This window comes from Podarcis gaigeae (genome assembly GCF_964106915.1).
Source record: "Podarcis gaigeae genome assembly, chromosome: 14".
Lineage (NCBI taxonomy): Eukaryota > Metazoa > Chordata > Lepidosauria > Squamata > Lacertidae > Podarcis > Podarcis gaigeae.
The window spans coordinates 35,122,524-35,148,463 of record NC_139690.1 but is presented as its reverse complement, the minus strand read 5'-3'; the positions used below and the strand labels follow the sequence as shown (position 1 = coordinate 35,148,463).

Here is a 25,940-nt window from a genome sequence, read left to right as displayed (position 1 = left end):
GGAACCAACAGAAGTGCCCCACCAGGGGTCTCAAAGTTCAACTTTATGCTGGGTGTGAAAATACTTTATTGTGCCTGTTCTCAATCTTCCCATATACAACTTCACTGAAGCCCCCCAACTCCTAGTGTTATCAGAAAGGGAGAAAAACATCACCCTAACACCACCCTATCTGCTTTCTCTGGGTCAGGCAGAATTTGCAACCACAAGACATGGTGACAGCCGCTAGCTTGGATTGCTTTATGTGACTTTTATCTATTGTTTTATTATTACTTATTCAGTTCCTATCCCGCCAGTCCTCCCGGATGAGCCATTTAAATCCATTGCGGGGTGGATGCCTACCTGAGTAGTCCACAATGTGGGTGGGGACTTTCTCAGGCGTGACATCCGCCGGAATTGTGATCTCTTCCGCACGAGACGGCACCTGGGAGGGGGGAAAAGGGAGGTGATCATTTCCACATTGTGCCCAAGACAGCCTTATCCTTCGTGGATTTGGCCACGCACAACTTCTAATGTCAGACACAGTACAATGGTACCTCTTGTTACGTACTTAATTCGTTCTGGAGGTCTGTTCTTAACCTGAAACTGTTCTTAACCTGAGGCACCACTTTAGCTAATGGGGCCTCCTGCTGCTGCTGCTGCTGCTGCGCTACCGCCACACGATTTCTGTTCTCATCCTGAAGCAAAGTTCTTAACCGGAGGCACTATTTCTGGACTAGCGGAGTCTGTAACCTGAAGTGTATGTCACTTGAAGCGTATGTAACCCAAGGTACCACTGTATGTCTCTGAATACCAGTTGCTGAGGCTCTCTTGCCTGCAGGCTTCCCATTGAGGCATCTGGCTGGCCACTGTGAGAACAGGTTGCTGGAGGACTAGAGGGGCCTTTGGCCTGATCCAGCAGCCAAGCTCTTCCAATGTTACACTGTTAATATTAAGGGGTCTATCTTGCAGTTGTAAGAAGGGCACATTCTCATTGTGCTGAGAACTGATGAAGAACAGATATTTCCATTGCCAATTTGGGGCGTGGGGGGGGGCAGGATGGCAGTGCCCCAGATGCCCGGAGTTTAGAGAGAGAAGCTCCCTTGTGTAGGTGGATTAGATGAAAACAGAATTTTAGAACGAACTACAAATTTCAGGCCTGCATAGTGTGAAAGCAGAAGCATGGAACAGGCACAGCCCACTCACCCCTCCTAGAAATGGCACTGAACTGCTTCCCTGCAAATCTCCTTTCAAGCACTCCTGCAGCCCCTTAAGTCTCGGCAAGCAGTGACCTGATCCACTGACCTGACAGTGTCCTGGGGATTGGGGCTGGGGTAGCATTAAGCCGCTTGCCTGGGGCTGGAGCAGGAATGTGGGAATGGTATTTAGAATGATCCCAGCACCTGATTAGGAGACTTACTGCACCAGTGGCGCAAGGGTCAGAGGGGTCAACAGGGGGGCAGGCACCAATGCCATCTGCCTGCTGCAGATCAGAGGCCGGCAGGCAGAGGGGAAGTGCGGCCACTGGAGTTAATCAAGACAGCCCTTCCCAGAACATGAGGCAAATGGCAGGGAGGGTGGCTGTTCTGGAGAGCTTTCAAACAGATGGGCAATGCTGGGGGCGTTGCATAGACGTCCGCAGCAGTAACTGCTCCAGAGGAACTGTCCTGGCCAGGTGCTGGAAAGGACACAAGAAACCATATTGCATTTTCACATTGTTGTAACCTGCCCTGAGACCTTATGAGGAAGGGCAAGTATCAAATCAAATCAATGGAGAAATGATAATAATAATAAAAACAGAGCATAAGAACAGCCTCATTGGATCAGACCAGAAGTCCATCCAGCAGGGAGCAGGGTCCATTAGGTGGGCGCTGTCCCACCAGCCTCAGTCTGCTCTCAGCAAGCCCCCATGGGACCTGCCTATACAACCAATCCAGGGTGAGGCATTGCCTGCCAGCTTCCTCCTCCTCAGCTGGCTAATTTACAAGCCTGTGTTAGTGATATAGGAAACTGCTGTAGACCATTGACCCATCTCGTTCAGTACTGTTTACATTGACTTGCAGTGGCTCTCCAGGATTTGAGATGCAGGACCTTCCCAGTCCTATCTGGAGCTGCTGGGAATTGAACCTGGGACCTTCTACAAGCAAAGTGGAGGTTCCACCATGGAGTTATGGCCCTTCCCCCCAGATTCTGTGCTTAGTAACTTAAGAAGTTGCCTTATACAGAGTCAGGCCATTGGTCCATGAAGTTCAGTACTGATGGGAGGTGCAGGTCACAGCAGCTAGAGGGCCACAGGTTCCCCATCTGCTGTAGGAGAAGGATGAGACCAGAAGGCAGGAGAAAAGTCCAAGAAAGAAAAGGGGCCGGGGGGAAAAAAACTTATGATATCTCAAGGGCAGAATGCCACTTGGGTGCCACTTGGCTGGCTGATAGGCAGGCAGGGAGTGGTCTGGCAAGGGAGTTTTGTGGACTTTGAGCAAAGGAGCAGAGAGCACCAAGGCAGCCATAGAGCAGGCAGGCGATGGTGTAAATTCACATCCTGAGTTGATATTATCAGCCAAATCTCTTGGCTGCAGGTCTATGATGAGTCTATGATTTTTTTACACCCCAACAGGAAAGAAAACCATCTTCCACTCACCTCTTCAGGGAACTCCTCGCCAACCAGGGCCATGATCAAGGAGGTCTTCCCCACCTGGGCTATGAGAGGGAAGGGAGGAGGGAGAGAGGTGGGGTGGAGAGAAGAAGAAACAAGAAGATCATTACAGGAACTTTTACCAAGTTAAGGAATGTAGTAGTGAGTAACATGGTGATTATTCCATGTTATCTTCTCAACAGCTGTACATGTTAATTGAGAGAGAGAGAAGTGGACACACCCTTGCAGAAGGCCATCCAGTGATCTTCCCGGCTTTGTAGGAATTTGAACTCAGGCGTCTCTGGCCCAAATCCAACCATCTATCCACTACAGCACACTGGATCTCTGCAATGCGGATGCTTACGTTGGGGACAGATGTGCATCTCTTCAAAAAGGCTTACAGCTTTGCAGGTCACCTGAGAGGCAGGTATCCAACAGACAGAACGCACTGTCCCCAGTTTTGGTTCTGTTACATTCACTGACTAGGGGAACTGGGTGGGTGATGGCATCCCCATTCATATCAAAAGACAAATCTGACCATTTCAGTGGGGGTTGGGGGCATATTTGTAGCTAGAGGATACTCTGTCTGCACAAACATTTCCTGAGCTGAATCAAGGAAACCAACTTCTGTATGACAGAGACATGGCAGGTCCATGGTTAGATACAGCAGAGCTCAAATGACAGAGTGGCATCTAGGCTAGAGATGGAGAACCTGTTGCTCTCCAGATATTGTTCAACACTATCACAGGGATGTTGAGAGGATAGACGTGGAGCAGCCCCTTTCATATGTCACACTTGAGCTCACTAGAGAAAAGGCAGACATGTAAATGACACAAGTAAGGATTTGTTTATTTCAATGGTGCAAACTTGGAGAGTTTGTTCTCTCTTTTACAGAGAAGTGGATTTGTGATTTCTCTGGTGTCACAGTGACACCAGGTGACAATCCCTCCCACCCACACTTTGCACAACAAGACTTGACAGCTGATTGTTGGATCTCAAGAAGCTCCATGCACATGCTTTGCAAGACCTGACAACCAGCTCATGGTTGGTGCGTCTGCAAATATGATTTCAGATGAGTCAGCTTCTTACCTGTCCTGCACTTGACTCATATAAGGTTTAAATAGAGGGGCATGGCTTGGCCAAAATGGCCTCAGAGTCCTGTCCCATCTGCCCCCCCCAATAACAGGACAGCCGTGTGCCATCAGTTCATCAACATTGCTTGTCATTTATCACATTTATCTCCCACCTTTCCTCCAAGAAGCTCAAGGCGATATACATTCTCTTATCCCTCTGTATCTCCACAACAACCCTGTGAGATAAATTGGGTGAGGGACTGTGACTGGCCCACCAGGTAAGTCACCCAGTAAGCTTCACAGCTGAGCAGAGATTTGAACCTCGGTCTCCCAAGAGGATCACCAGAAATTGCCAGGCAGTGATTGGTCCGTTTAGTTCAGTTCTTTCTAAATTGACTGGCAGCAGCTCTTTGGGGTTTCAGGCAGGAGACATTCCCAGTCCTTCCTGTAGATTGAATGTGGGACCTCCTCCATGCAAAGCTGATTCTTGGCCCTGAGCTACAACCCTTCCCCAAAGACACTCATTTGCAGCAGATGCTGAGCAGAAATAGAAAAAGTGCTAGTTCCTGCTTACAGGCTCACCCTTAGGGGAAAAAAGGCATGCAATAGAAGGAAAAGGGAGATAGAGGGAAAGGAGGAAACCTTGTGGCAGCTGGTGAGAGGGTAAAAGCTAGTAAAGAATACAACCATCACCTAGGAATAGGAAATTGTCATTAAAAAAAAAATTACTAACATAGATGCAAGGCCTGGGTAAGCTGCCTGGCTAGTATCGGTCACAAGCCAGGTGTATGCATAAGTCACTAGTTGAAGATTAAAGCAGACAAGAAACCCCAAGAGTCCGGTTAAGAGTCAAGGAAAAACACCAACAGGACATAAAAAAGGCACTGGGGTGCAGGGGTTAGGGTTACCTCCCAATCCTTCATCCCCAAAGCATAGACAGTTATCTGTTGGTGAATCTGCTATTTCAGGTTTAAATCCACAAAGCCCCCAATATATTGCCTCCTATACACACATATATATTTCAGAAAAAACTCAGATAATTAATTATACACAGTGCCCCAAGCCAAGATTTAGAATAGTAACTACTCTCAGCGAAGAGAAGCTTTTTAAAGTTATTAATATTTGAAAATGTTGTTTGCAGCCCACACAAATAGGAAAAATTCAGTTTGTTTTAGCTGTATGCTCCCAGAGAGAGCATGACAGCTCCTAATGCTGTTTTCCAAGACATAGTTAACTTGAGAAGGGAGACGGTGAGCAAGATCCATAGACCTTGACTGGAGTTCCTCCTTCTCCTTTGCACCTTACAATATTGGGTGACCAACCTACAAATAATAATAATAATAATTTTATTATATATACCCCACCTGTCTGGATAGGTTTCCCCAGCCACTCTGGGCTGCTCACAGCATATATCAGAACATATTAAAACATCAAACATTAAAAACTTCCTTAAACAGGGCTGCCTTCAGATGTCTTCTAAAAGTCAGATAGTTGTTTATTTCCTTGACAACTGAAGGGAGGGAGAAGGCCCTCTACCTGGTTCCCTGTAACCTCACTTCTCGCAGTGAGGGAACTGCCAGAAGGCCCTCGGAGCTGGACCTCAGTGTAAGGGCTGAGCGATGGGGGTGGAGACGCTCCTTCAAGTATATTGGGCCAAGGCCGTTTAGGGCTTTAAAGGTCAGCACCAACACTTTGAATTGTGCTCAAAAATGTAATGGGAGCTAGTGAAGAACCTTTAGGACTGGAGTCATATGGTCTCGGCAGCCACTCCATGTCACCAATCTAATTCTGGATTAGTTGTAGTTTCTGGGTCATCCGCATACTGGTGAATGCCCAGCCCAGCCCCCGATGATTTCTCCCAGCAGCTTTATATTGATATTAAAAAGCATGGGGGAGAGGACAGAGCCCTGAGGCACCCCACAAGTGAGAGCCCAGGGGTCTGAAGACTCATCCCCCACCACCACTTTCTGGACATGACCCAGAAGGAAGGAGCGGAACCACTGTATAACAGTGCTCCCAACTCCTCTAGATGGTTCATAAGGATGTCATGATCAATGGTGTCAAAAGCCACTGAGAGATCCAGCAGGACCAGGAAACAGCTTCCACCTTGGTCCCTGTCCTGCCAGACATCATCAACCAGTGCGACCAAGGCAGTTTCAGTCCCATGATGAGGCCTGAATCCTGACTGGAAGGGATTCAAGTGGTCCGCATCCTCCAGGTGTGCCTGGGGTTGTTCAGTGACCACCCGCTCAATCATCTTGCCTGTTTGTTTTATATCCCATTCTTGTCATCCCTCTGTAAAACTTGCAAGTCAGTGTAGCATAGTGTTGAGTGTCCAACTATGACTTGGAAGACCAGGGTTCAAATCCCCACCCAGCCCTGAACCCCACCTTGACCCAGTCACTACCTTTCAACCAAACCTACCTCACAGGGTTGTTATGAGGATAAAATGCAGAGGTGGAGAAGTGTGTACCCCACCTTGAGCTCCCTTGGAGAAAAGGTGGGATAAATGTAACAATAAATAAAAGGGGGGGTATTGGGACAAGATAGTGATGCAAAATTGTCTTTGTTAAAAGAAGAATAGAGGGCATCCACCCTTCCCTTGCAACTTCAGTGTTTAAACTAGGGATGGGCAAGTTGTGGCTTTTAGCCTAATTTCATGGGGGTGGCAAGGAGGGTGGAAATGGAAAGGGGGCACCAGAAAGAGACAGAAACAAACAAGGAAAGAAGGAAGTTTTAAAGGGCAATCTCTTACAAATGGCTGAGAGAATAAACATGTCTTAAACCGACTGAGAAAGTATAATAAAGTGGGCAACCATCAGTACCATCATGCCCTCTTCCTGTGAGCTTTTGTAAGCTGCTAGATGGCATCCTGAAACAAAATGCTGGACTTGATGGAATTTGATCTGATCTGTAAAGACTCTTCTAACGCTTTAATTTGTGGGCTGCAGGAAAACCAATACCACCAGAATACACTAAATAGTTTCTGTGTAAGAACGCTTGGACTCCAGCAAATTCAACCCAAATTCTGAGCTCCACATTATCCAGGTTAAAACATCTTACTGCATACAAAAATTGAGAGTGGGAAAGAGACCAGTTCTCCCATTAAATTTAGAAAAAATGAATCTAACCCTTTGCTTCCCCCACCCCCTTTTTCTGATTACATAAATACTTTGGGCAAGGGACTTTCTTAAGGCAATAACAAAGCCCACAATGACTCTCTGGGGTGAAAAAACAAAACGTTTGGGGATAGCTGGATGCAAGGAAGACACTGAGGCCCTGCGGCAGAGTGACTCTGTTCCAATGCCTGAGGGCTATTCTCTCCAAAAAAATAAGATCTACTGCCAAAAAATCCCAAAGGGAAGAATAGCAAAGAAGGATGGAGCAAAATGAGGACACTGACATGCAGTGGACAGCCACACACACCTTTGGAACTGTAAAGAGCTTTCTTTACAATTAGGCCAGAGATGGGGAACATGTGGCCTTTCAGGTGCTCTGTGGAGTTAACAGAGTTTATACTGCTAATACAACACACTCACATCTGCTCTGGCCAATAGTTAAAGGCGACGGACATTGTGGCACAATAACAGCTGGAGGGCCACACATTCCCCAGTTGTGATTTGTGGAAAGGTGCTGCCTATATGGTCTACAGCCACATGAGACTCTCCAGAGACAAGGTTGCCCCTCATGTGGACTTCACCAGCTTGCACCTCAACAGTTGGGCATACATACTTAGGTCACTCACACATGTTCATAGGAACTTAGGAAGTTGCCTTATTTCGGGTCAGACTGTGTGGCCTTCTAGCCAAGGATAATGAACTCTGATCACCATCAGCTGGCAGACAGAGAGCAGCCTTTCTCTCCCATCAGCCACCACCTCCTCTTTTTAACCAGGGGTGGATGCAAAGTCTGTCCTCTGTCACTGAGTTGGTAACAGTGCCTCTCAACATGAACACGATGCTCATCAAACGATGGACTGCAGTATTAAAGGGGCCACCATCATTCAAACATAGAAGGTTAGACGAATGGTGGAGAACCTGTGGCTTTCCAGACATCACTGGACTCCAGCCCCAGCCAGCATGGCCAATAGCCAGGGAAGATGGAGATTGAGACTTTAGATGAATTCACAGGCTGCTTCCTTCTCATCCTTTCATATTCCTCTCAGCTATGATCCACCCCACAAAATTTGCCCTTTTAATTTTCTTTCAGAATTTCCATAAACAGCAATTGCTGTTAAATCTTTACCAATATTCCACTGGTCCCCCCCCCCCAGTCATTGGGAAAGGACTGCAGCTGAGCTTGTTAATTTCTGCACTTTGCAGTCTCTTAAAACATTCTATTTAAAATATTTGCATTCTGTGTATGTATCCAAAAATACAATATAGTGCTGTTGACTTTATTTTAAGCTGCTTTCCACGTATTTCCCAATCTGCCTACAGTTTCGATTGCCAACGGATTTCGGCAAAAGATTAAATATTACCCAAGAGCCCGAAAGCATCTTAACAACAAACCCACCAGGGCTTGAGTTCTCAAAAGCCAGAGACCAATATGTCAGATGTATAAAGATGCACTCAACAGTATGCTATTGATAACCCTTAGTTAATATTTTGTAATCAGAATAACCTATTTATGATGGTGATGATAATTCACTTTTTCTCCAAGCTGAACCCTTAAGGTTGTTCCAAAATGTCAGTCTGTTTCAGCAAAAGCAAAGGGCGCCTGGGGGGCACTTGGGATTGTGTTCCCCCCATGTTTCGTCTACCAGCTTTCATTCCCTCACCTCCACTTCTGTCAAAACTGCCTCTAAAAGGCTCGCCCCCCCCCCCCATTCTGAAAACCTGCCTTCCGGCATTATAAATCCATCTCAGGCATCCATATCCCCCAGTTGCAACCCTCAGAGACTACCCCATGACCTCTGACCCCCTCCTCAACTCCCCCCTTCCCGACCTCTGACCCCTCCCTCACCTGCATCCTCCATGACCTCTGACCCCCTCCCCTAAATCCACCCCTCATTTCACTGCACCACCTCCAGCCATAGGGAGGGGGGGGCTTCCCCAGTGCTTACCCTCCCCCAGCAGGAGGATGCGCACATCCCGCCTCATCGCCGTCGCTTCAGGAGCCACCACGACGCTCCCCGCCTCCTGACAGCGCCCCACCCACAGGACAGCAGCGGCTTCACAGCCCGCCGCCTCCTCTCCCACTTCCGGTTCCGGCTTCCTTCCGTTTGCGACCATAAAGCCGCCAGGACAGAAGGGCGTCAGTGACAGCAGCGGCACCTCTCGGCCGGCGGGCAAAGTGCAGGCAGTGCCTCTTGGTCTTGACGAGCGGACTGGGCTGGTGTGGAGGCTGCGGGTGGGCGGGAGCGTAGCGCCACCTAGAGGCCAGGGAGCTTGCTGGGATTCAGCCCCGATTCCCAGCGGTAATACCGCCTGCGCAGGTAATCGGCGTTTGGAGAGCGGCAGCTGTAGTAATATTGTGCGTGTAATGTGCTAGGATTATTGAATAACGTGATATATTCTGCCAATCAACTAAGCACAGGCTGTGAGATTCAGCATTTTTGTAAACATTCTGGTAAAGATGTTTGCCTTATAAGGGGGCAGGCATTACCTTGGCAAGTCGCCAGATTTTAACAGTTCTTGTTTTTATCTGCCTTGAACCCTGACAGAGAAAAGAGGGTACATACCGTTAATATGATGATGATGATGATGGAGGGAACTCAAACATGCATGTGTGTATGTTTATGCTGGGGGTCGGCGCTGGCTGACCCAGATCATCTGAACAGGGATTTGTACACGAGTCTTCTTGGTCTAAAGTCAACACGTTAGCCACTATATCATATAAAGGATGTGTAGGTTTTTTTATTTTATAATTTTTATTCCCGCCCCCCCTTTTTACAGATTTTTTTTTATAGTTTTCATTACAATTCACCTCGCACTGAATATCACCTAACATTCAATCATTGACTTCTCTTACCCTCCTCCCATGGTTTCATTTGTTTATCCATTAAAATTGCATATTCTCATTTCCCCTTTTATTCAAACTTCCCCTTCCCCCTATAGTTTTAAAAGTTTAAACTGAATTTAAACTAATCCTGCTAACACTTTGTCCTGCTTTACATAATTCTTCAGATATTCTGCAAAGATTTTCCACTCTTCCTGTTAATTTGCCAGTTCTATATATTCCATTAATTTTATCTGCCACTTCTCCTTTGTTGAAGTCATTCTCTCTTTCCATTTCTGAGCATATGCCATTCGGGCTACTGTAATTGCATAAAGAAATAAATTATTTGGTCTGTGGGGACTTATGTTCCTAATATACCCAGCAGGAAGCTTTCTGATCTTTTTGATAAAGTCCACTTAAACACCCCCCCCCCCGTTTCATTATATATCATCTCCCAGAATTCCTTTGCATTTTTACAAGTTCACCACATATGATAAAAAGTACCCTCCATTTCTTGACACTTCCAGCAAGTACCTGACTGATTTATACATTTTTGCTAATCCACTTGGTGTAAGGTACTATCATTGTCATGAAGTTTTCTTTCAGGGTATAACAAGCTGTAAATTTTAAATCTCAACTCCATGTAGATTTTTAACAGCTGTGGGTTATTACAGACTTTTTTTTAAAAAATAAGATAAATAGCTAACACATTTTGTAAATTAATAAATATAAATATATATATTTATTTTAAAAACAGAAATGAGCTAGCTTCAGTGGTTATTTTCAAACTGTATGCTCCTCTTGCCTTTCCTTGGGAAATTTCCAAAGTCAGATGAAAAAATGTCCAATTCTTCTGGTTGATACATCTGCAACACGATTGCAATCCCATTCCATTTGTACACTATTTCCTAGGATGGACAAGGACCCAGAAAGAACACAGACTTTGATAGGGCTGAAAGTTATAGAGAAAATGAAAAGGGCACAATCTGTTGGGAAGGAGTCCAAAAGCCTCAGAAAAGAAATCACACAAGAGCTCCAAGAACTGATGTAAGAGAGAATTTTTCTGCCAACTGTGCCCCTCCTGAACTAACCACGTCACCTGAAGAGTCTTAGCAAACAAAACATCAACATAAACCATGTAGAGAAACTCAGGATTGCTGCATATGACTTTTGGGGATCCAAGCCTAACAACTTAGGTCACAAAAAAACCCAACTGCCACACAAGTGTCTTTTCTGATAAATGCCTAGAAGTGAAGATGCGTGAGTATCTGTGTGACCATTGTTGAATTCTGTTTCACTTGCTTTTCCTGACAAAGATGCAGGTGTGAGAACAAGATATGCATTTTAAAAAAACAACACACACAGAAAAATATTTATATCTATATAGTGTATACCCTTCTAACTTTGCATTTAAGGCAATTTACAAAATAAAAGTGAAACAATTAGAGTGTCATAGGCATAAATCATAAAATGCACATCACATTAACAGTAGCATGAGCAAGCCAATCCTGTGTGTGCTTTCTTGGAAGTAAGTCCCATGGGATTCAATGGGGCATACAGGAAAGCATGCAAAGGATTACGGCCTGGGAATGTAATCAAAACGACATTTTTGTTGCCTAAAGCCAAGCGGCTGCTTTTGGTCTCTCTCTCTCTGTGTAAAATAATTTCTCTGCAGCTTTTGACCTTCTTACTTAGCACCCAATGCAATTCACAAAACAAACGCAACCCATCAACATGTCAACAGAAAGTAAAAATACAAAAATACAAAGCGTAAAATACAATGACGCTATTGAAAAAGAAAAAGAAAAAAGGGATCATTTGCACCACTTATCCCTAGACAATCTTGTGCACTGCAAGTCTCCAAGGATTTAGCCTCCACTCGCAGGATCCTTCTATGACCAATTTGTGTGGCTCAGCCAATCCAGTCCAATCCAAATCTGTATGTGCTTGCACCCATGGACATTGTTTCAGAAGCCACGGGTAAGAAATACTGCATCACACCCAATCTCCTCTGTGTTCTTTTGCTTCAGCTGTGAGATGTAGCATCTCCTGAACAGACTGTGCAGTTGTAACAATGTAGGTGACAACGATGGCATGGCTTCTGCACTCTGTGCAGTAAAATCCTTGCCATGCGCATGGGGTTGTCCCAAGGAAGAAGATACTGGCATTTCTGAAGACATCCCACTTTGCTCCCAGATGCTTAGAAAGCTGTCACCTGAAAATTCCAGGTTTCTTATACCAAGGGTGAACCTCCAGATTTTGCTAGACTCCAGTTCCCATCAATCCCTAACTGTTGGTTATGATAGATGGGGTTGATGGGAATTGGAATCCCAGCAACATCAAGGGAGGGGGCCACAGGGTTCTCCACCTCTTCTTTATACAATAAATGTCAGCAAAAAAATACCAGGGCATTGTGGATTGGTCTGCCCAAGTGATAGAAATCTGGCATATCTTCCTACCGCATAACACCCAACTCTTTGTTCACCCCCTGCTCAAAACAGTCGAAGTGTCCATAAATTGGAAGAGTTCAGAAAGACGGATCGCCAAAGCCAACGTCTAACTGCACCTGATGGATCTCCTGGAGCAGTTCCTCGTTGGCCAGCTCCAGCTGCAATGGAAGGAGAAGGGATGAGACGAGGCTAAATCAAGCACCTATTTAAAGATCTGTCATGTATGCTTTGGTTCAAGGAGGAAGGCTGGGCCAGTTAATCCCTACTTCAAGGCCACACAAGACAACCAGAAATACTTTCACTGTCGGCCTGCCAAAAGCTGGCATCTGATGTGATAGATCATGTCAGGATGGTGATGAGATAGCAGCACGCAACAGCAACTGATTGAGAAATGCCACATTTAATTCAGTACCATTTTCAGTGTGTGTCTCACTTTTCATCATGGGAACATTCGGAACACGCAATGATGCCTGATATATAATATAAATATAGCATAACGTCTACACACGGACATTGAACAGCCTTTTTTGCATTGACTTTAAAATACAACCAGTGTACAGAATAGCACTTTGGTCACAGAGAGTACTATGTGAGTTAGTGCTCATGCCCAAAAGGTTTTTCCACTTGATTTTACTTGATACTCATGTTTGTGTCACCTTCATTTATTTGTACTGTAATGGTTTTGTTACTGCTTCATCATTCTTCTTGTTCTTAGCCTCCTTGCATTTTTTCAAGAAATAGAAAGGAGGGATATGCTTTTAAAAATAAATATATATAGAAAACTGATGACTAAATTAATCCTGGCTTAAAGAATTTGTGACTTGCTAGTCACACCTGCTGGTTGCTTCTGAACCAAAGTATAACACCTTTCCACAAATCTAAAAATTGTGAAAGAGAGAATAAGGTGACAAACCTTGACAGCATATTTGTAGGATTGTTCTGCCTCCAGCTGCCTTCCACCCTGAAGAAGAAGAAGAAGAAGAAGAAAGCAGTCCACAGTAAGCTGATCTTTTACAACACAATATTGCAGTTGCAAGAAACTGCAAGGGGTTTAATTATGGGTTAAGAAAAAGAATGGACAGCAGAGAAACACCACTCCCCAATGAAGTACTTGTTAGTTGTCAACTTGAGGATAGAGGCAAACAAAAGAAAAATAATGTTGGGGGGGGGGGTTTGACACCAAATTTCTTTCCACATTTCTGTTTTGATAAATAGCATCATTGGATACGCAGAAGAACCATGTTAAGCTTGGGCATCAGAATGGTTGAGTACCTGTTTCCATTGAGAGCGTCCTTGAAACCCTCCACCTAACATACTCACACTGCTGTAAAGAAAAGCAGATGTGCCTTTTGTGGGTTAAAAGGCCCTTGAGAGTTCACCTGCATGCAGACGAGAGCCAGATAGGCCCACACTTCAGCATTGTTGTTGTTGAGGGCATTGGCCTCGGAGAGGGCATCCTCTGCCTCCACCATCTCTTTGAGCTTTAGAGAGGGAGAAGTAGACTAATTAAAAATGTAAGACCATGTGCTGTGCACTTGGCTTCAAGCATCAGCAGTGGGAGCGCACCGCAGCCGGATTAAAGAGCATCAGTCTCTTACCCTATAGCAGGCAATTCCTACTCCCAGCCATGTGAGACAGGAAGGTGATTTCTTACTGGCCAGCAGGTAGATGTCCTTTGCCTTGTCATACTGTCAGAGGCACAGAGGTTGGCAAATTACTTTCCATGCTATGACCATTGACACAATACTGTTAGTTTAGTTCCTGACAGAAGCCTTCTCTAGACACCGTTTCAAAGAGAACTAGGGCATTGTGTTTTTTTTATTATATTTATTAGCTGCTCAGTAACTGTTGGCGACATATAAAGGAATATCAAAACAAACAAAGCAAACAAAAAAGACTACTAAAACAAGATAAAATCAACCAATACAATCTGAAACGAGCACTTAACATAATTGTAAAAACTTTGCCCAGCAGAAAACAATAGCCTTTAAAATGCCAGAATGTAAAACAAGCACATTAAAGGGCAGCAGATTCAACTAGTCCAGTGGCCCTCCAGGGCTTGAAGGCAACAGGCCTCCCCAGTCTGAGTAGGAGAGGTTCCCCTCAGATTTCATGCAAGACTGCCAGCCCACCCAGCTCTTCTGTGTCCTGCTGAACTCCCCATTTTCTGCCTCCTCACCTCCTTCCTCTCTAAGTAGATGGATCCTAACCGCAGGTAGACAAAATGCATATCCTTTGCATCAGTCACAAAACTGATGGTCCGCTCATAGCAGGCCTTTGCCTCGCCAAAGTCCCCAGTCAGGTAGCAGAGATGCCCTTTCTGAGCCCAAACCTCTGGATTCTGCACAAAAAAAATAAAATAAAAATGGTGGCAGGAAATGGAATAAGCGGTTCCATGCACAAGTGGTTCCATGCAATAAGTGGTTGGCATCATAGCTGTCAACTTTTCCCTTTTCTTGTGAGGAATCCTATTCGGAATAAGGGGATTTCCCTTAAAAAACGGGAAATGTTGACAGCTATGGTTGGCATGCATATTTGAGGTATGGCAAGGTTAAAGTACATAGAGCTTTCTTGAATCATGTTGTAAGAAAATCGGTTTATGAAGTATGGGAAAAATATAAAAATTTAATAGAGCAAAAAACACCTTGGTGGCTCTCCCCATTAGAAGCGATATCCTTAAAAAAAACTGAATATGAGAAATGGTTGGGCAATGTGCAAAGAACTAGGTTTGAAGATATAAGAGAATTACTAATTGACTGGTTACTATCAATTAAAGAATATATTTAAGGTAGAATGGTTTTTGTACTGAAATCTCTAAATTTGAAAAAGAGCTGCTAGAGAATAAAACAAAATTACTTTTGAAAATGTATAAATTAATATTAGAATGGTATACAGAAGACAAACAGGTCAAATCAGTAATGATATACTGGGCGAGAGACTTTGGGTATAATATACAACTGGCAGAATGGGAGAAGTTATGGAATTGGGATTTAAAGTTCACGGCATGTTATACGTTGAAAGAAAATTATATGAAAATGATGTATCGATGGTATTTAACTCCTAGCAAATTGGCAAAAATGTATAAAACAGGCTCAAATGTATGCTGGAAATGTAAGGAAAAAGAAGGCACCTTTTATCATATGTGGTGGAAATGTAAGGTAGTAAGGGGATTTTGGGAAAAGAGATATAATGAGTTGGGGAAAAAATGTTTAAAATAACCTTTGCTAAAAAACCTGAAACCTTCCTTTTAGGAATTCTAGGTGTCAAAATCCCAAGGAAGCAGAAAGGAATCTTGTTTTTATGATTTATGTTTGATATATATATATATGTTTGTAAAATTTTAATCTGAAAAACCAAACAAATAATTTTTTTTAAAAAAAAGAAAGGAAGGAAGAAGGGGGTGGGGGTCGGAGGGTTCAGAAGAATGAGTCTGACTAGGGCAGTGGTTAAAAAACATCTCAGAAACAAAGGATGTGGTCAGGTCTGTGCAGAGTGAAGCAGCTGGGTACACTTGCCCCAGGCTTTGAAGGGCTAAGCTGGCTGGAGGGCCCCGCCAGGGGTCTGCCAGACTTACGCTGTCGTGCCAATAATGCCTTGCATCTCCCAGCTGAACTGGGCACTCCTCAGACATTCTGAGCTTTTCAATGCTTTTCAATGCTTTCTGTAGGAAACTTTTACACAGGGATTCTCTGTCCTGCACAGAGGCAACAACCCGCTTGCCAAGGTCTCTGCTGCTGCTGCTGCTCATCACTCCAGTGTGCTGCTGTCTCAGATCAGTAGGCTAGCAGCAAATGCCCCACAGCCTTGAAGAAGGAGCACACCTTGTATCACAGTAGAATCTGGTTGGCCACTGTGAGAACAGGATGCTGAACTCAATGGGCCATTGGCCTGATCCAGCACCCAGGCTCTTCTTATCTTTTGATGTTGCCGAAAGGGCAGCTGTGTTAGTTGGCTGCAGGAAAAACAACTAAGAGTCTTCAGCCCCCTTAAAAGTTACAGCATAAACTTTGGTGGAATAGAGTCAACTTTGTCAGATACATGACATATTATTCCCAGTTTGGGGAGGTCTATGGAGAATATGTGTGTGTGTGTGTGTGTGTGTGTACATATAAAATCACACACAATTGCTGCCCCTTTTTTGTAAACAGTGGAATCAAATACAAATATCTGGCATCACTGACGTGATGTTCGGGCGCGGCTCTTTGGGAGGTGCCAGTCTTGTTGATGCTGGGTAAGCGGAACGAAAGGGTGCTAAAAATAGATACTTGCCAGGTAATCAATCTGGACGGCCATTTCCAGGCATTCTTCTGTCTTGCTGTATTCCTTCTTGAGCATGTATGTCTGGGCCAGCACCAGGTAGTAGTCACAGCTGGGGCCTCCTTGAGGGCAGAGCAGCTCATGTGCCAATGCCCTGTGAACAAACTGAGAAGGAAAAGCCAGCCCCAGGGTTTGTTATGCAGCCACGAAGACCTCCTGACCTGCTCAACCAGATGACGCTAGCCTTCATTCAAAGTTAAATTTGCTGTCTCTTGCTCTCCTACCTATCAGTTCCACACAGTCCTGCTCCACATTCCAGCTGTGGCCTCTGGCTTCCAAATTTAGCTTACCTGGAGTCAAGCTCGTAACTCTGTGAGGCGTAAACTATAGTTCCCAGAATTCTTTGAGGGAAAGGAAGAGCTTTAAATGTATAGTGTGTACCCAGAGAACCCACAGAGTTGGTGCCTATGGTTAGAAGGAAAAGCCACCTTGAAGGTTTCATTTTTCACTCCCCTCATGAATGCACAACCAAAATATCATCAAAAAGCGGAAAAGAAGTAAAACACATGCTCCCCCAACTTACCGTATTTTTCGCCCTATAGGACGCACTTTTCCCCCTCCAAAAATGAAGGGGAAATATGTGTACGTCCTATGGGGTGAATGCAGGCTTTCGCTGAAGCCTGGAGAGCGACTTCGTGCCGGGCTCCCGAGGGCTGCGCAGAGCTGCCTGCATTCCAAAGCCTGGGGCGCGCTGAAGAGCGCTGGGGCTTCGCGCAGCTCTCCGCAAGCCTGGGGAGACCGGGGCGACTTCCCGCCAGGCTCCCTAGGCTTGCGGATAGCAGGCTGTTCTCGGGGCTGGGGTCGGGGGAAGCTCGGGCTTCCCCCGCGCCTGGGGGGGGGGAAATGATTTTTTTCTTTATTTCCCCCAAAAAACAACTAGGTGCGTCCTATGGGACGGTTCGTCCTATGGGGCGAAAAATACGGAATATTCCTGTCGATTAAAACTTGCCCTCCCTGTCTGTTTTTTGATGATTAATCAGTGGAGTCTCATTTGATTAATCCACCAGATGAAACATGAAGCACTAGTTGATTCCCCATGGAAAGGGAGCAGCTCTACTTTGCAGTTGCCTCCACCCCACCCCCTGCCCACCCCCTGCCCTGTTAGTTCCACATTCACCTGGAAGGCATTGACGTCCATCAAAAAGCTAATTGTCTCCATGAAGATGGTGGTGGTGGGCTGTGGGGGAGGGGGAGGCTCTGTTTCAAAGACAACCTTGGGTTCTGAAATGAAGCAGGGAATTCAAGGAATTTAACAACAAACAGACCTTAGATGCCTTTCTTTAGTACAGTATGATCGCTTCTTGGGTAGGGGTTCTATTCCAGGGATGGCATGTATATGCAAGAATGCCTATATTCAAGCCATCCCCTTGGAACTGCCCCTGCACAAGCATCCTTACCTTTACAGAGTCCTGCACTGAGCTGGCCTTGCCCCCCAAGCAAGGCAGAGAGCGTTGAAGCTCTTTGTCTTGCATACCAGGCTCATGGATGCTCTCATGAAGACTCTGAGATGCTCTCGTGAGATCTCATGGGACCACCCAAGTCCCCCAGAGATCTCGCAAGGGAAAACCCTGTGCAAAAAGAGCTTTTAAGCTCTCTGCTTTCTGTGCATTTAATTTGTGCAATTTCAGCTGGCTAGCCTTCTCCTGTGTAAAGTTGAAATTGCACATGTTAAACGTGCATAAGTTGCAATCATACTGTACTCAATTTATTAAATAAATGCAGTATATACACATCTTCATTTTTCATTTAAAGTTTTCAGCAAACATCCACTTTGCAAAGTGTGCCTGGTCCCCACACGACCAACACCACCAGCAGTGTCTATCCACAACCCAGGCGTGAAGCCTAAGCCAAGACAAAAGCCTATGTTAAGAGAGCAAGTTGAGGAAATGCAAAATAAGCACAGCACTTAGGAGAATGCCAATGAAAAGCGAAATGGCTGCAGTTCATCTGTTTGCCTGTAGTCAGCAATGGAAATCAGTCCATCCAGGTCTGCAGGTCTGCTTTGTTTGGCTTCACTCACCCCGGAGCAGAAACTCTGTTCAAATGCAGGCTAGTAGTCCATTAGACAGGTCATCCTATGCAATCCAGACCCTGCTATGACCACCCAAGCACATCCTTTTGATTTTGGCAGCTCTGCCCCTTAGATTGCTGGTGTCGTTTTGCTCATTTGTGCAGCAAGAGTGGTTCTGCTGCAGCTCATTCTCTTGCTTCCCAGTCGTAATCATCATTTGCCTCAAATCCTAAGCTTGTGGCCCCTAACCTTTCAGAGAAGGCAGCTTCATTCTACTGGGAGCCATCGACATCTTCCTGGACATCTTAGGCACTCCTTCCTCTTCTTGCAGGCGGTGAAAGGATTCATCATCAGACGCTAAAGGGAAATCATGAAAAATGAGAAAAATCAAAACGAGAACATCTTGTTCTGCCTCTCAGATCTCTGACATTCAGCTTTGCCCAGTTATACATCAAGACTGGTGTTGTAGCTCATTCTATTTCTTCAAGGAACAGTCACACCCTCTCCAAGCCCAAGGTTGTGGTCCCAAACCTTTCGGAGGCGCCAGCCTCAATCTACTGGGAGCCAGGGACATCTTTCTGGCAAGTTTAGGTTTCTCCTCTTCTGCCCGATGGATGGTTGTGGGCGGCTCTGGGATGTCTGAAACTTCAACAGATGCTAAGGGGAAATCCGGAAAAATGAGAAAAGTCAAAGAAAAACAAAACTATCTTTGCATATTTCTAACTGGATAGCAAGTCTCAGTACAGGAGGAATGAGTTTACACACCCACACCCCCTGATCCCATGTCCTGCCTGCAGAAGCCGATTGGTTGGGAGTTCTCTATGAACTTACTGGGTTAGCTAGAGTTACTGAGGAGCTCAGCCTTGCTGTTATTTTAATTAATAATAATAATAATAATTTATTTATACCCTACCCATCTGGCTGGGTTTTCCCAGCCATTCTGGGTGGTTCCTAATCGAATATCAAAAACACAATACAGCATTAAACATTAAAAACTTCCCTAAACAGGGCTGCCTTCAGATCCTTTTAAAAGTAGGATAGTTGCTTATTTCCTTGACATCTGATGCCCCTGCAGCTTCTTGACACTACAGTGGTGCTTCGCAAGACGAAATTAATCCGTTCTGTGAGGCTCTTCGTATAGCGGTTTTTTCGTCTTGCGAAGCAAGCCCATTGACAGCTTAGCGGATTAGCGCTATTAGCGGCTTTTAGCAGCTTTTAGCGGCTTTTAGCGGTTTATCAGCTTAGCGGATCAGCTGATAAGCAGCTTAGCTGCTTAGAAAAAGGGGGGGAAGGGGAAAAAACCCGCAGGAACTCGCAAGACATTTTCGTCTTGCGAAGCAAGCCCATAGGGAAATTTGTTTTGCGAAGCGCCTCCAAAACGGAAAACCCTTTCGTCTAGCGGGTTTTCCGTCTTGCGAGGCGTTCGTTTTGCGGGGCACCACTGTACAAGCCCCCATGATGCCTTGGGAAGGAGTGCAAAGCAAATGCTTAAGCCAGGGAACAGGAGTCTGTGCCCTCCAAGTCCCATCATGCTGGCTGCACTGGGGATTCAAACCACTTCCTCCAAACACAGTATTTCCCCAATGCAGATATCTCCTTTAAACTTTTGACAGTTGTCAATCACCTGGTGTTGTTATGACATCAGGTGACTGACAGATGGATGGGACCACCCCCTGTTGAAGCCCCACCCCCGGGTGCAGGTGAATTAAGGATCTGGCCTGTCAGGTTCCCCACCCCTACACTAGTAAGATCAAGAAGCAAAACCAACACTTCAGAAAGGGCAAAGGAGTCCAGGAAGGGTGAGAGAGATTATAGGCATGACCAGTATGTGCAGAAACGCACACACTTGCACAGTGCCAAACTCAGAAGGGACCTAGAAACGTCATAAAAGATGTCCCTAAAAGGGCAGAAAGGGGGCAGGGCAGAGTTGGAGCAGAGGCAGGATGGGGCAGAACAGGGTGTTTCAATTGCATGCTATTTAACGGATGCACACAATGACCTCCCAGACTGCAATCCTCATGCAAATTGGGTTTGCCTGTAGTCATGAAAATATGTTTTCAGAAAGATGAAAGAAATGTTTTGGGATAAACAGAGTTCTAATCCCAGAGACACAGATGATGTCCCTGTTGGCACAATATATTCTGTCTGTTGTGAACATGAATATTTTTGACCTGCTGTGAACATGCTGCGCCTTTTCCAAGACCCCATGGTTTACAAATTCCCTACAGGCAGAGTCTCAGCTTACGTAGCTCCTCCTCCGCAGAAACAGAAAGAACTTCCACCGCTGAAGGAGACATGGAGACCTTTCGTACTGCTGCATCTCCAACCTCAGGTGGAGGTCGCTCCTTCTGGAGAGAAGCCTTCTGGAGTTTGAAAGCCTTCTGAAACGCCATCTCCACCCTAATGTCGTTCTCCTGGATATCATAGAATAGCCCTGTGGGAAAGGCAAACAGGAGAGTTGCATCACTGCTGGGAGGTGGGAGGGAGCCTCTCAACCTGCAGTGCCCCCAGCTGGCCAGGCACCTTAATGGGTCGTGCAGGAAGCAGGTGATAAAATTCACCCTCCTTTCCATCAGGGAGTAAAGGGGGGGGGTAATTAACCTGCATGAAAGACTCTACGATTTGAAAACAGAGACACTGCATGTAGTCTCGTTACATATGGAAAATATTTTAATGAAAATATATTAAAGGCAAAAAACTAGTCCTACTTAGAGTAGATCCACTGAAGTTAATAGACATGACTAACTTAGGAACATGAGTGTCAATGGGTTTACTCTTGAGTAGGACTTAGTTGGCGACAGCCCACTGTGCTGGTGTTGTTATTGTGAAACCACTTCTTTGGAAGAAAAGAGAAATCCCTTCCAAAGATGAGAAATAAATACTGTTCGTCTTCATAAGGGCTAGAAGCTTGTTCCCCCACTCTGGGATTCTCAAATCATTCTACACCAGGCGTGAGAGTCCATGCTTGCATAGTGTATATGTAACTTGAACCCATGGAAGAGATGCCCAGATTCTGCAGCCAAGGCAGTGCGGATGATGTGCTGGGTTGGAATAGGCGAGAGAGCGGATGGTGAACTAAAATGGAATAAAACCGACACCTGCCTGTGAACAAATGTACCTGAGCCTTAAAGTTCCTGTATGTGTGCAGAGGGAATCCTACGATGTCAGAGGTGTGCCCAGTACCGATGAAGAGAATACCAGGATAAAGCTCATTAACAAGACCACACCAGCAAATCCAGCTGACCTACCTAAAATGGTCCAGGCCAGAATGCTGGAGGGTTCCAAGCAGGTGGCGTCCTCAAAGAAGACCTCAGCATCTTCATAGTTCTCCAGCATCACAGCCATGATGCCACAGAGCAGTATGCTGGGCAGACAAAACCAAAGACTGAAGCAGCTGCCCACTTGCAAAAAGCAAGCAAGCAAGAGCCCACTGCACAGTGTAGCCTATGAGTGTTCCCACTAAAGTAAGGATGGAAGGCAACTAAGTGTGACTCAGACTAGACCCGTTGAAATTATGAGCCTAACTTAGCCATGCTCATTAATTTCAATGACTCTACTCTGAGTAAAACTTAGTTGCCTACCACCCAATGTCTCCCGTCATTGCACTTTAAATTATGACTAACTTACCCCACTGATTTCCATGGGACCCAAGTTCAACCCAATATCTGAAAGACCCCCTACTTCCCTACAAGCCTCCCTGGGTGTTAATATCACCCAGGGGGCACTTCGTGATAATTCCACTGGCTTCAGAAGGTTTTTTTGTTGGAGAGGTTCCCCTCACAGAAGACATTCTCTGTAGCAGCTACTAGGTTGCAGAATACTAGGGTGCACAGCTGCACCCAACATCTTCATTATTTAGTTTTCATAATATGCTGAAGATGCATCTCAGAAACATACTGGGAGCCAATGTAGGTCTTTCATGTAGTCTTGGTGGCTGCTCCCAGTCACCAGTCTAGCTGCTGCATTCAGGATTAGTTGTACTTTCCAGGTCACCTTCAAAGGTGCTGATGCTTGCAACAACAGACTGTGAGCAGGACAGCGGCAGCATGAGCACTAGTGACATATATATGCACAGAAGCCCATGTGCCCAGCCATTCTATTTTTTTTATTTCCCTTTTAAAAAAAGGTGTGGGATCAGGACAGGTTACAGCTCAGCCTCCAAGTGTTGCACCTACGGTATACTGTACTATTTTTAGCTGGAGGGGAGAAATGCCCTCAGTATTCCTCAGCTACACAAAGCCTTTCTTGCCCCATGAGAATTGTCTGAACAAGGCTGCACATCTCCCCTCCCTGCCTGCCTCCTGATACCAAGTACTACCTGGGTAGGTGATTGGGGTCCAGGCTAACAGCCTCGCGGAAGCACTCCTGGGCTTTGAGATAGTTTTCAGTCAGCAGACAGAAAGTGCCATAATCCAACCAACTCTGGATATCCTGGCGGTCACGAGACAATCTCTGGAGATGGAAACACCATTGCGTAAGTTGACTCCCGGATGTTCCAGGGTTTTGAATGGATAAAAACTGCACATTAGAAATGGGGCTCCATCCTTCTGATGAGTCACCTGATCATGCTCCAAATTCTGAAGGCTGACAAACATCCTATTAGTCTTATTTGATTTTAATTCGGCCTCAGGGTTTGTGAGCCATTATGAACCTGGGTAAAACCCCTGCAGAGGTTCTCTGGTCCATCTAACTATAAGTTTACTGGAGCTGCCTTATACTGAATCAGACCAAAGATGATCCATCTAGCCCAGCATAGTCAGCTGCCCAGCAGCCCTATGTGCCACAACCTGAAAAGAGCCTAAGGGCATACGGCTCCAGGCAGCAGAGCAGAGAGCCCCACTGCTGAGCTAAAGAGCCACAAATCACAAGACTGTGATATTTAGCTTGGCAGTACATGCAAAGAGGACTGAGGCAGGGGAATGTTTCTTCCAGTACACAGCAGCAGAGGCCTGGGGAAAACTCTTCAGCGTCATTCACCCCCCCCCACATTTCTTAGCCACCCAACTAGTGAGGGATGAGCAGCGTTTCTTGAATTGTTTTAGATTTCTTGCAAGTTGCTTGGAGACCATTTGACTGAATAGAAATCTTTCAAAAATAAATGGTGCTAAAGAAGCAAAAAATAAAATAAAAATAGTGCCAATTATACAAACAAGCCAAGTCACACATTATTAGAGAAGTAGGCATTGTCATGCACCCACTCAACAGTAAAGGTCATTACTAGTCAATCTTATCGGGGAAATATTCCTTCTGACGCTCAGGATCTCAGTCAATGAGGCCTAGTCCAAAAAAAGAGCAGTTTAGGTGGCATGAACTGTGAGCAGGGGTGGATGCATGGTTGAATGTTTCCCATCAGAAGAGGTGGGGACCCAGAACAGAGAAATCTAGCATGTCAGGGAGAAAGCTGGTATAGAACACTTCTCCCTTATATACTTGCCTTCCATGTGTGGGCAGTTCTAAATGGAGGAGCATTTACTCATGTAATCCTTTGCCCGCAGTCCAAAGCCATACAGCCTGGGAGTGGTTTTACCACCTCAGTTTTGGGCCTTACAACCTTATTGAACAATATGCACCCCCTATGTTTCCCCAAGAAAATGGGCTGTATTGGTTCAAATCCCACCTCTCTCACATCTTGCCTCTAGCTGCAAAAGACATGGATACCCCCCCAAAAAAATCCCAACCACCCTCCCACAGCCCCTTAGGATTTTTAACACATCCTAAAATGCAAATGATGAAAACATCCTTTCTAAACGTCTCCAATTCTGCCTTAACACCAGAGAGACTCTTTGTTCCTGCAGCTGTGCTGCTTGGAGAGGAGCAGCAGTTCTGTTACCTCCTGGTAGTAAGTCGCTGCCAAGATATAGTCTCCGTTGTTCTGGGCTTCGCGGGCAAAAAGACGGAGCTGCTCGGAAGTGGTAAAGCTGGGAGGAGGAGGGCTGGGGGTCTGCTGGGACAGCACCTGCCCAAAGGTAAGAGAATAATGCAACTATTACGGATCAAATGGCAGAGGCTTACACCTGAATGGGACTTTCAGTAATAATGGGGTGCTTGGAAGGTTGCCCCTTGGTGCGTAAATAATATGTGATGGGGTTACAGAGCCACCTGGGCTGCAGGAGCTTCCTACACTCATTTGGAAGCTGTGGAAGCTGCGTCAGACGTTTGTGTTCCAAAGAACGTTCGCAAACTGGAACACTCACTTCTGGGTTTGCGGCGTTTGGGAACCAAAATGTACGAATACCAAGGCATTTGACAACCAAGGTACGACTGTACTACTGTGCTGGTTGGGGCAGAAGGGAGTGGTAGGGCAACCCCAGAATCAGTATAGAAGCCATAAACTAGTAGTTGACAGTCCAAAATCCCGATTAAAACATAAACAGCTTCCAAGACTGATTCTTACTCCAACCTCTGACAAGTCCTCAAACAGTCCCAAGAATAAAACAATGGTTTGTAGATTTGACACTTTTTAAGGTGTGCCTTTCTCTTCCAAGCTGGCCTTACCTGATTCAGAGCAACATGCATCTGATCCACCAGGTACACGTACAGCTCACTCAGAAAAGCTTGAAGCTGGTCCAAGTTGTCAAATGCAGTTGTTTTCAAGTACTTTTCTCGCACAATTTTCACCACGGCATGCTGCAGGGAACATAAACCCTCCAGTTGACCCCAAAGGACTCAAACACATTTTTGGGAGTGGGGAGACAGAAATCCAGAAAATACAGGTTTTAATCCCCTATTGGGCTAAATGAGATTTAAAGAAAACGAGGCTTTTAAAATGCAGGGGGATTCAGTAAGGTATCATTTTATCACAGAAAGCAATGAAGAAATTCACTGATGTAACAACCATGTACGAAAGAAATGAATTGAAATGGAGCTTATACCTTGATTTGCTCCTTAAATGCAAAGTATTTCCCAGAGCTGTTGAGCTCATAGTTGAGCTGGCATTTCTGGTTCTCCAGGGTGTGGCTGTCAATGGCATACCCTTCAACCAACTGCCTGCCAAACAGCTCGTGATACTCATCCAGAATGGCCTCAGCAATGCTGGTGACCTGAGTGTGGTAATCTTCTACTGCCTAAAAAGACAGAGAAATAAAGGCAGAAGCTCAGTGGGAGAACATTTGTCTTGCATGCAAAAGGTCCCAGGTTGAATCCCTGGCACCACCAGATAGGGCTGGGAGAAACCCCAGTCTGAAACCCTGGAGAGACACTGCCAGTCAGGGTAGTAGATAATACTGAGCTAGAAATACCACTTGTCTGGCTCAGCATAAGGCAGTTTCCTATGTTCCTAAGAAAAGACTGAGACAACGAGTGACTCATCTGAACTCTTGCTTGGAAAGAACCGTTCTGACTGAATATACCAGTTTATCACCAGTGAAGTCTCTGAAAGACTTCCCTCCCCAAAAAGTGCAAGGTGCAGTGCAAGTCTGTGCTAGATACCCAGATAAGGAAAACTGCTGCAATGTATGTTCTGGAGCATCAAAGCACTGAAAGAGAACTGAGACCGGAAAAACCCATCGTGGGTGTTAGAGTAGGAGCACAGGCAGCACAGC

At 45.5% G+C, this 25,940-nt stretch overlaps 2 protein-coding genes across 3 annotated transcripts in view; both read right to left on the bottom strand.

The window, feature by feature from the left end:
* The window catches only part of RHOT2 (ras homolog family member T2), a 29,333-nt gene extending 20,450 nt beyond the window's left edge, over nt 1-8,883 (bottom strand). The window contains exons 1-3 of the mRNA XM_083710851.1: nt 8,747-8,883; nt 2,615-2,673; nt 340-421 (exon numbers count right to left, since the gene is read on the bottom strand). Of these exons, the coding sequence (XP_083566977.1) occupies nt 340-421; nt 2,615-2,673; nt 8,747-8,783 (178 nt within the window). The 5' untranslated portion in view covers nt 8,784-8,883. The remainder of the gene's footprint in view (nt 1-339; nt 422-2,614; nt 2,674-8,746) is intronic.
* Nucleotides 8,884-10,331: 1,448 nt separating this feature from the next.
* The window catches only part of CFAP70 (cilia and flagella associated protein 70), a 33,412-nt gene continuing 17,803 nt past the window's right edge, over nt 10,332-25,940 (bottom strand). Inside the window, exons 15-29 of one of the 2 annotated variants that reach the window (XM_083711992.1) lie at nt 25,272-25,463; nt 24,895-25,026; nt 24,230-24,355; nt 22,718-22,851; nt 21,648-21,763; nt 20,645-20,833; nt 18,931-19,056; nt 18,649-18,756; nt 17,506-17,609; nt 16,341-16,493; nt 14,251-14,412; nt 13,670-13,759; nt 13,451-13,552; nt 12,985-13,032; nt 10,332-12,229 (exon numbers count right to left, since the gene is read on the bottom strand). In XM_083711992.1, the coding sequence (XP_083568118.1) occupies nt 12,149-12,229; nt 12,985-13,032; nt 13,451-13,552; nt 13,670-13,759; nt 14,251-14,412; nt 16,341-16,493; nt 17,506-17,609; nt 18,649-18,756; nt 18,931-19,056; nt 20,645-20,833; nt 21,648-21,763; nt 22,718-22,851; nt 24,230-24,355; nt 24,895-25,026; nt 25,272-25,463 (1,863 nt within the window). In that variant the 3' untranslated portion in view covers nt 10,332-12,148. Of the gene's footprint in view, nt 12,230-12,984; nt 13,112-13,417; nt 13,553-13,669; nt 13,760-14,250; nt 14,413-16,340; nt 16,494-17,505; nt 17,610-18,648; nt 18,757-18,930; nt 19,057-20,644; nt 20,834-21,647; nt 21,764-22,717; nt 22,852-24,229; nt 24,356-24,894; nt 25,027-25,271; nt 25,464-25,940 lie in introns of both variants that reach the window. The other variant, XM_083711991.1, reaches the window with a different exon arrangement.